The 10,787-nt window shown below is 36.7% G+C and overlaps 1 protein-coding gene across 1 annotated transcript in view; it reads left to right on the top strand.

The window, feature by feature from the left end:
* HDAC10 (histone deacetylase 10) overlaps positions 1–10,785 on the top strand; it is a gene marked incomplete at its 3' end in the record, with an annotated part of 16,863 nt that extends 6,078 nt beyond the window's left edge. Inside the window, exons 9-19 of the mRNA XM_009883686.1 lie at positions 154–213; positions 605–694; positions 2,022–2,128; positions 3,774–3,841; positions 4,449–4,560; positions 5,198–5,288; positions 6,886–6,971; positions 7,471–7,524; positions 8,163–8,247; positions 8,680–8,865; positions 10,693–10,785. Coding sequence (XP_009881988.1) covers positions 154–213; positions 605–694; positions 2,022–2,128; positions 3,774–3,841; positions 4,449–4,560; positions 5,198–5,288; positions 6,886–6,971; positions 7,471–7,524; positions 8,163–8,247; positions 8,680–8,865; positions 10,693–10,785 — 1,032 coding nt within the window. The remainder of the gene's footprint in view (positions 1–153; positions 214–604; positions 695–2,021; positions 2,129–3,773; positions 3,842–4,448; positions 4,561–5,197; positions 5,289–6,885; positions 6,972–7,470; positions 7,525–8,162; positions 8,248–8,679; positions 8,866–10,692) is intronic.
* Between the last annotated feature and the right edge of the window lie 2 nt (positions 10,786–10,787).

The following is a 10,787-nucleotide window of genomic DNA, read 5'->3' as shown; positions in this document are numbered from 1 at the left end:
GTATAAAAGGGTAATCTTAGTTTTTATTCAAGGAGAGTCTTTGTGTTCATATTCTAGCTGAAAAACACAGCTGAACCTGGTACAGTTGAAATCCAGTACAAAATTGAAAATAGGACATAAGAATGTGCTACAACTCTCTCTGTTTTATAACAGTTTGATCCTGAACTGGTTCTTGTCTCCTCTGGATACGATTCTGGAATTGGAGACCCTGAAGTAAGTAACTTGTTGTGGCCTTTGTGAATCTATTTGCAAGTCATGAATCTATTTGCAAAATATTATTACCTCTTAAATGTCTTGTGATTGCTAGATGAAATTCACTTTGACCAAGCTAAAAATACATGTTTCAGTCCTTAAGCTGACCCCAGCTCATTAAATACTACAACAAGATGTGTGAAGACAAATTATCCCATAGGCATAATTACTTTTTTGATTTTTGCACCTACCTTTAAAGCAGTTGGTTCAGCATTTTGTTAGACACAATGAGAGGCAAGCATTCCAGTATTCCAACTCGAACTCATGTATTTCAGATTGTAGGGGAGGACTTACCAATGTTTTTTATTCAGGGTTTTATTCAGGGTCTCTTATAATTTTTTCTTTGATTTAGGGTCAGATGAATGCCACTCCTGAAGTTTTTGCCCACCTTACCCATTTCCTGATGCAGTTAGCTAAAGGAAAGCTGTGTGTCATCCTAGAGGTAAAGACTTTGGAAATGTACTCCCAGGGGAAGGGTCTTCGTATTACAGTCATAAAGGGCAAGGTAGAAGCTAGGAAGCAAAACTTCTTAAAAAAAAAAAATAATTTATTCTTTCTATTTATCTATTGAGAATCAGGAAAGCAAAAGTGGCTAAGATTTGACAATGCTCTTATGAATTAAAAGAAATGTCTGTCTGAAACTAATTTTTTTAACTTAAAATTTTGAAGCAGAGGAGCATATGCTTATTGTTCAGAAAAACATCCTCTACAGATATGTTCAGTTCTTGTAAACAGTGTCTAGTCTGCTGCTCTAGACAGTCCCAAACTCATGAAAATGTATTTAGTGGATAAGCTGCATTACCATTGTTTTTACAAGTATGTCTTACTCCAGGAGAGTTTAAAAAAAAACTTTAACTTAAATGTATTCTTAATTAACAATAGAGGGTTTACTAAATTCCGTCTTTTTTTGATTAAATGCCTCTACGCAAGCTCTTTTCTTAAGTGCTTTTTTTTAAAAAAACCCAACCAAACAAACTATTAAACATGTTTCCTCCTTTTGAAGTCTAGATTTCAATTCCCTATTTCTGCTGCATGTTAGAAAAATGGTGGCTTTTCAGGTAAATAAGTGTGTGGAAATACTATTGCCAACAAGGTCTCCCAAGAGTGAACTCTTTATGAATTGATTTACTTGACTTCTCTTTTGCATGACATTTCTTCCATCATCCTCCTCTCCCACAGGTTATTAGAGATATTTCTGTGTACTAGCTGAAGTGCGAATAAGCATCCCCTCCTAATACAGATGATGTGACTGCTCTACAGGTGGTATGCAGGAAGTAGTCTATCTTCTGCAGTCTAGCAGTTTTAAATCTATCTTCAGTTCTCCAAATTCTGCCAAACCGTTAGGACAACCATACCTTAAAAGTGTCAGGCTGTGGGAGATCTCCCTTATACAGACATTTTAGAGGACAGTGATAGTATTTGCCTTCTAAGGAATATTCCACAAGAATTGTTGAAGATGGCATATCATGGACAGAAATGAAGAAGGCGTATGTTTCCAGGGTTTTCAAGGCAAAGTCATGATTGATTTCTGAAATGAACTGAACCATTATAAAATGAGTTGAATCATGGGATGCCAGTGAAGTTCAGCAAATAGCCTCTAATTTACTGTTTTCATGTTGAAAATCATTGGCTTAGATGTACTTGCGTATCATCTTCCGTTTCTGTAAATTCAGATATATTTCAAAAATTTAATTTATTTTCCATTATGATATTCAGATACATGTTTACAAGTACTTGTTCCTTAGGTGACACAAACTACTTTTTTCTAGGGTGGATACCACCTAAAGTCATTGTCTGAATCAGTCTGCATGACTATAAAAACTTTGCTTGGAGATCCTGTACCTCAAGTAACTGGAGAAATGGCACCTTGCCTAAGGTAAGCATCTGAAGAATTTTAGAAAGACCCACATATTTATCAAAGAGACTAAAGACATGCATGCTTTGAACATTTTGCTGAAGCAGGGTTTTAATATGATGCTTTATAACATATTATTTTCTGCTTTGGGTAACTTGCTTTCCAAAATAGTCATCCAAGGTACAGTTTTGTATGCTTTTGTTTCTGAAATTATTTCAAGTTGTGAAAACTTCTTAACAGCTTATAATTTTATGCTATTTATCTTTGGGCCTTGTTATTCTGTGGAGATCCATCTCACTCAAGGCTGAGACAGTCCTGCTGTAATCAAGGCAATGCCACTTAATAACAGCCAGTATTTGGGGAAAGTATGTAATTGCAAGGATTAGTTCTTCAGACTCCTGAGCCACTGCAGTTGCTGGAGCTACCCTCTGTCTCGTCAGTGAGAGCTGATGCTGTGCAGAGCCAGTCTTGATAACTCCTTGTGTTTCTGGAATTTGGAGTATCGAGGCCTGGGGTGTGAAAGCACTCAACTGTGTAGAGATAATTAAACTTAGGGTCTAACTCCTTTTTGGAGACAGTAAGATTGTGGTTGCACAGTGCTGTATCTGACCTAGTAAAGTACTCTGTATCTTGGGCCTGAATCACTCCTGCATCTAAACAGTGTCTTTCTCTACCGCTGTCTGTACCATCTCTACATCTCTGTGTTCCACCTTCAGTCTCTCTCCCACATAAATAGTTGTTCCATGCCTTTTTTCAGCAGTAATGCCCCTCATGCATTTTGGCGGCAGCACCTACTGGTTGTCTCTGTTCCTTAAAACTCAAGAGCTGAGATCAGTTAGGGAAGCAGTGTAGATATACACAGGCTGCGGGCAGAGTTGGGTTTGGTAAACTCTGATGGAGCCAAGTTGGTTATTTTGATGCTAGTACATCCCATAGTACCTCTATTCCATCTTTTTTTTTTTTTTTCCTGTACCAACTGTAGTATCTCAGTTTGTTATCATCCTAGAAAACAGAGAGTTGATTACATATTCAACCATTATGAGTCCAGCTCCTGAACACCTTGCAAATAATCTCCACGTACACAGAACGTGGCCTGGATTTAACATGACCTGAATTGTGTTTGTATGATAGCTAGTGTAATAGGACCTATAGTGCTGCAAATATCAGTGATAATTTCAACACAAAGAATGCAAAGAATGTGATTTACTCGGTTTCTGCCCCACTCTGAATCTTCCTGAACAGATAGTCTTGCTTTTTGAGTGAATCCAATTGCATCTTCACATTCTGTAGATAAAATCCCTGACAGAGCAAAGAAGGACAGGTGAAATCCTGTCTTTCCTGAAGTCAAGGACAGGTGTGTTTTCTCCCTCAGCAAGGTCGGGATTTCACTCAATGTGTGTGGACACATCTGCTTAAAAGGCACATACTGCCTGTGTTCTTCACTTTCCTTTTTTGACTCTGGCATCTAATTTTCCAAGCAGTCTGGGCATTGATTCTCTTTTTTTTTTTTTTTTGTTGTTGTTTCATTTTTCTGTTCTCCACTCTTGGAATAGACCAGAGTTTGTTCACTTTCAGTTGGATTTGCTTTGTTTTGTTTTTCCACTGAGATAAACTGTTTCCTGTATTTTCATTAGTGCTGATACTGTTAATCCTGTTTCTATTGTAGTGCAATTGAATCTATTCAAAATGTGAGAGCAGCACACAAACCCTACTGGAAATGGTTGACGTATGAAGGTAATTACTCTTCTCTTTCTTCAAGCAAAGGTGATCGGTAAATGGATTCATACAGAGATTCAAAATAATTAAGATTAATACCAGTGGATTAAAATAATTGAACTACCAGTTATTCACTGGTACACTACCAGTGACTGATGAAGCTGTATGAGGCTTCATTCAGGGTCGCATCCTCAGCAGGTCTGAAAAGAACTTCTGAAGCTGGCAAACATCGTGCCAAAAAGTAGTGCTGTGGTAACTTTGAGGATGCTGTTTTCTGTGTCAAAAATATGGACATAGTTGCTACATGAAGCATGTGCAGCAGCACTGAAAAATAACGTCTGTGTCAGGAAACATTTTAGCTAGTGCATGGAAATAAATATGTATATTATGACTACAGATGTACTGGTTTGTAAATAAACATAACCAAGAATTAATACATGTGAACCCCCTCATTTTCTTTTTTCTCTAGACACATCATTTTTACAAAATTTGAGCACCAAATCGCACCTAATTAAGAAGGCTAATCCAAATCCCTCCACAGAACCTGAATCCAAGATGACTAACAATGAAACTGTCAAAGTAGAAAGGTTTTTGGAACTGCACATGAAAAATATTCTATTTCCAGTGCCTCCCTTCAAAGCAGCAACAACTGACACTGAAGTTTCAGCACACTTACTCCCTGTACCTGTTCATTTGGTGAAGGAGATGGACAAAACTGAAGTAAAAGCTCTTGTCAGGTTGGTCCTATCTGTTGAATTTTCAACGTAATTATGAGGATGAGAGGTCTCTGTACAGGCTGTCATCTTCCTCTGTCTCTGCTGTGGTCAACTTTTTGGACTTAAAAACTCTGGCTTTAATTGAGTAGACTTCCATTGAAAAAGGAAGACATTGGTATTGGTTATCACTTGTAGCTTTGAAGTCCTTTAAAGAACTAATCAGAACACTTTTAGAGAAAACTATCTCAATGGAGATAGAACAGTTAGTGCAAATGTATTCATTTAGAAAGAGATTTTGCTAAGAAGGTGCCTTAAAGCTCTGTGTTCGCTTTTAGCTGAAAAAACTACCAAACTGGTCTGATTTGAGAAGCTCTACTTTTTGTCTTAGAAAGTCTAATTTTGACAGGACCCTATTTCCTGAATATCATCAGACATTTTGGTTTTCTTTCCAGTGCAGAATGAAGACAGGTTTAGAGAGCTCAAGGTTCTCAGGCAACACTGTTGTCACCTTCCTGCGAAAGCTAGGTTTTTGGGAATGAATGTGTAGCACCTATAAAAGTACCCTGTCAGTACTAACTACAAAGTATGATATCAGTATCCTCTTCAAAAGCTTTTATTGCCTCTAACCTAGTTTTTCTTCATATAATTCATTTTACAGTGGCTTTTATGCAGATCTTGTGAAAGAGGAGAAGACTTTGCTTTCTCTTGGCAAGACGTTGGCCATCCTAGATAAAATTCTTAAGAAGGAGGTACTAATAAACTGCTTTGATCTTGGGGGGTTGGGGGAGAGTTGGATTCCTCAGATTTCTGCTTCTGCTATATTGTTGTCCAGATATTGGTTACTGTGTAGATCATGACCCCACAAATCTCAGCTAGAATGTGCTTAGCTACAAGAGTGAGTATGCAAGATGAGAAAAAACTATTTAGGGATAGTCGTTAACCCCAAGACATCTTTTTAATGATCTTTGGGCAAGACATTGTCCTGCTTTTCTGCAGTCACACCATATGACTTAGTAATAACCTTCTCATCATTATCAGACGTACAGGGGATGCAGGCATTCAGTCTTCCTGTTGAGTGGAGCAGAAGTTGGTGCATCGTGCATCAAGCATCAGTGCACAGCAGCAAGAAATCCAAGCAAGAAATGTCAAAAAAATTCCTGCCTCAGTGCACAGAGTTTTGTCTTCTGTTTTTAGGAGAGGGTTTACTTCTGCATTACCCTTCATTACAAGATGCCATGTTATGTGCAGATGCACCCACTTACCATTATTTATACAACAATTTACTCAAGAGTAAGTTTGATGTACACACACAAACATGTTACTTTAGTGGAGCTGTTGAAAACACCACTATGTGCTGTCATTCTGAACAGAGTTATTCTAATCCAGCATTTTGGTTCTTGCAGGGTCAGAAATGAAAAGAAGGCACACTTAAAAGGGTGCATGTTTGTATTTTTGCTTCTCCAAGTTTTTATATGTAGAGGAAAACTGCAAACAAGAAAACAAAAGACTATTACATCATAATAAATCAGTCTCTCCCTTGGAGTGGAAAGCTCTCTTTAAAGTACTAGGCTTGCGAGGAAGAGTAACTGCCAGAACGGCCTCTTTCTTGTAAGCTGTCTTCTTGCTGTTGGAAGTCACGTATGTAGATCCTGGGGACAAACTTCAAACATTAGAGACAGCACATACCTCTAGGAGAACCTATAAATAGATGAAAAAGAAAGGTACCTGGCAAAAAGAAATAGAACTTTTCATGAGTTGTGGATGCTAAGCTGAGTTTTTTGTGTTGACAAATGCAGAGAGGATGAGTGAAGAGGGGGAGCATGCATTATCTTTTTGCTTAGCTTTCATGTAGAGTTCAAAGCACTACACATGAATGCACTACACATGAACACTGAAAGGCTGACTGAGTAACACTGTCATATTTTCCAGAAAGGAATAGCTTGCCTAAGTTAAAGGAAGAATCAGAGTTAGAATTGAGGGACAACATCCTTTTCATAGGGTGTATTTTTCTGGTGCAATTTACCTACAGGCACACTGAGCGTATCCAATCTGCAGACTGTCGAGAGAACCAGTAAAGATGACCTTGCCCTGCAAAAGCTATTTTTACAGTTACCTTTCAGCATAGCACTATACTTTTGAAGTAATACAACAATCAAATATAGCCTTTATGTAGAAAATTCAGAAATTTTTCTTAACCCTACTATGGTAGATCATTAAGATCCCTTTCATACAGCTGTAGTTTTGTTTGATTCATATAAACAAGTAAAAATACAGTTGTTACAAATAAGAAATGACATGATCTTGTGCAGCATTAATGATTTCTGAATGAAAAAATATATTTTGTAGGTATGCAATGGAATTGCAGAATCACCCGCATGTTCTGTTTCTGTTGCTGTTGCACTAAGACATACTGTTCGTTTTGGATTTCAAAGGTGAATTTGTATCTTTTGCATTTGGGGCCCTTTGACAAAAAGTAGAAATAAGATAAAAGTGTGTGAAATATGGCAAATTGCCTTTGACACCTTAATTTTAAAACAAATAGCATCTCCATACGCATTGTATTTTCAATATGTAGTACAGACAATATTGTATATCCTAGCAAAAAACTTTTGCCTTACTAAAGGCAAAACATTTGTAAGGATGACTGCTGTGCTAGCCTACATTTTCTTTGTCAGAGTTCTATTGGTTTTGGCCTGAGGACATTTTTCTTGGTTTTGTTTTTTTCTCCCCAGTATTTGGTGGGAGAAAAGGAGTTCCCTTGAGCTGTCATAAATGGGTCATCTTTATACTTCTAATGGACCAGATTCAGAAACAATATACGTTCTTTTTTATCCATCTAATCTACATGCAAACTCTTTAATCAAATTGCACAAATTAAAAAAAAATACTTCTAGATGTAAACATATGTATATTTTCCTTTGTTTTCTGCAGAGTGCTTTGCGTATTTGTTGGAGACATGCAAATCATACCAAACACAGACGATGGGTGAGGTTTCTTTTTACTTCAGGGAGTCAGATCCCAAAGGCTTTATAAATGTTCCTAAGTGTCCATACATATGATGAAATCTGTGCTAAGGAAACAGTCATGAGCTGATGTTCATTAAGTTAAACTTGAGACAAAGTACAAAACATCCCCTATCTCTAAAGACAAACTGCTATTTCTGAGTGCCACTCTATGTATGAGTTTAGTGGTAGGTTTAAAGTATAATCCTTCTATATTAATTGAAATTTAGATTGTTATTGAAAATAGACTATTGAAAATAGAAAGTAATAAAGAAGGCAATTATTAATTATATAGGGTGTACCCCCCCTATAACTGCAGGGGGCACATACTGCTGATGCTGAGTTCCTTATTGAAAGTCATCTTTACTTATCCATAATTTTTTTTTTGCCACTTTCCCTTTTTCTTAAAAGGAATTTGCTCATAATCTTTAATACTCTTTTTAAAAATACCTTAAAAGGGATTTCAGTTTTAATTGGTGTTTATATTATGGCGTGTAGTAATGCAAATCGTTATTTGCTCCTGTGTTATGAATTAGTATTTAAAGAATGATGAACAAGAAGATTTTTTTTATCTCATTGGAAGTTGTTGGTTAAATACTCACATGTGGGTTTTATTTACAGAAAAATACTCACGATACATATTTGTGAGAAAGAACAGTCTGGAAAGACCGACTCCAAACACTATATTTCTCTAAACTGGAAAGAGGTAAGATTCCTTTTCTGGAAACAACATAGGAGGAAAACTTTTTTAACAGAAATAATAGAATATATTTACAAATTCATAAAGTGACACTGAGAATTACATGCCTCACTGCAATTCGGACCTTTGAAAATATTTCCTTTTCGTGGCCTTGTCAGAATACTACTCCTCCACAGATCTTTAGAATGTACATAGGTTTGAGGAAACCTTTAGTAGCTACCATAGTTCATCTTCAAGAAGGCAGTGTTACAGTGTGAAGACACTAAGGAAAACATGAATAATCTGCCTGTTCAATATAAAAATCGCTGTGAAAATAGACCCGTATCCTGTTTCCTAGGTCAATCAAAAGCTTTTTGAGGTTCACCTTACTATTTTGTTTTGTATCTGGAAATTGGGGGCTTTACGTTTGTGCTAAATAATTTCTCACTGTTGTTAAAGGATGCTGAAGGAAACGACTTCTTTTCTGCTGTGCTTGGATTCATTCTTCCTGTAGCATACAGTTATCAACCTAACTTGACAGTAATAGCTGTTGGACCAAACAGGAGCCTTGGAATAAGTGGGATTTCTCTGCTTTTTGCTTTACTACAAGGATTAGCTGAGTCTCGAATTTTTGCAGTGATCGAGGTAAGAAGTGGTGCTGAGCTGTGGTACTTCAAAGTGCCCAGGACAAAACTCAAATCAAGCAGCAGCATGCTTGGTATGAACCTCTTCAAGCTGCCCAGTAGAAAATATTGACTGTATCTATACTGTCTTTGGTACCCCTGAGTTCACAACGCAAATACCCAAGTTTTACTCAGGCCTGAGAACAAGAGCCGATGCAGACACGTACCAAGCTATAGGCAGCCTGCCTGACTGAGAAACTGAGGCATGAATGCAAGACCGTGGTTATGTCTGTAGACAGTAGATGTTCTGACAGTTTGCCACAGTTTGGGGATTAACTTCCCTTTCCATCTGGGATTCACAGCTCAGAGCTGTCTCCTGAAAAGAAATACTTGTTGTTTAAGTATATGGCCTCTTTCCGTCAAATGTGATTGAAAGCAGCCTGTTGTCCTGTTTATCATGAAACTCTAAATTTCCTCTCCTTCTCTCCCCCATGCTGTACTTTATCACACATGACTTCCATCATGCAGCAAATAAATAAAAATGGCACATATCTTTTAAGTGAACTTAATTGCCACTGAGGACCAATCTAGCCAAGCTTTGTGTTTCTGATAGAGAACATGGGAAAGGAAATAAAGAATACATGGATCTTTCCCTCCTCTTGTGTTTCCATACACTACCACATTAAGGATTTCTAAATTTAGGAAGTCGGAGGCTGTATCCAGACCAGTGTGTGATAAGTGCCACTGAGCGTATCTGCCATGAATTTGTCTAATCTCTTAAAGAACTCGGCTTACACTCTCGGCCTCTGCAGCATCTTGTGGCTGTGAGTAACACAATTTCTCTGTGTGTTCTGTGAAACAGTAACTTTTGATTGCTTTTGTGCCTTCTAGTTCTTCTTTAATGAGAAACAATGAATAATTGTTCACACGTGCAATTTCATTCTAATCTGTTTCTCAGCAAGTATCCAATTAAAGACATACTATTCATTAAGCTGCCAATTAAGTGGATTTTGACATACTTTATTCTGTAGTCTTCTCAAATGCTATTTGTTTTAATTTACAGTGCTGATATGTAAATTGTCTAAGCTAATATAATTTGTACATTGATATACAGTATACAGAAATAGTGTATTTGCACATTACTAATTAGGAGTATGAAATGGAAAGAATTATTGATGTTCCGAAGGGTAAACTCAGAGATAAAAAGGAAGTTAGATGTACATCTTTAAGAAATGACTGGGCCTTTTATATTGGTACTCTGCAGGTAGCTCCATAACAGGAGTATCGAATGTGTGGGGATTTTCCATTGTGTGGGCTTGGCTTTTTAGAACAATTGAAAAAAAGACTTCTATATTTAAAAATAAAACAGAGCTAAAGTCTTCAAAATAGATGTTAATAATTCTTATATGTTATGGACACCTCAGAATATAATTTCTGTGAGCAAATGACATTGATTTAGACTGTCAAGAGTCAAAAAATGACTTTTTGATGAATCAAAATATATAACTATTTCCTACGGACAGAGAATAAATGATGCATGAAGTAAACAAGCCCCATGCTCCCTTTCCCTCCTAACATTTTATACCTTTAACTTTTTAACCCCAAAAGAAAAAGAGATTCTTTATCTATTTGCAAAAAAACAAGTTTTACAGGAGATAAAAATTTATTTACCTTTTTCAGAAAAAAAAATCTCCATTTTGACGCATTTTTATTTGAAAATTGAAAGTTGCTCATTCTGGCTACTAATACTAGCAATATAATTACAAAAGCTTGTTTAAAAATATTTCATGCATTACTGAAATGAAGAAAGTCTGGTTCCCAGGAGTATTTTTGTTTTCTTCTTAAATAGGACACAGAGATAAATTTAATGCAAAGTGTAACTAAAGTATTAGTGGGCGCTTCTACACCTCACTTTGGAGTTTGTGTACCTCCTACCCAAGAAAA

Source organism: Charadrius vociferus, unplaced genomic scaffold, assembly GCF_000708025.1.
Source record: "Charadrius vociferus isolate BGI_N301 unplaced genomic scaffold, ASM70802v2 scaffold43, whole genome shotgun sequence".
Taxonomy (NCBI): domain Eukaryota; kingdom Metazoa; phylum Chordata; class Aves; order Charadriiformes; family Charadriidae; genus Charadrius; species Charadrius vociferus.
Note: the sequence above shows the minus strand (reverse complement) of the source record. Positions and strands in the feature narration are given on the sequence as shown.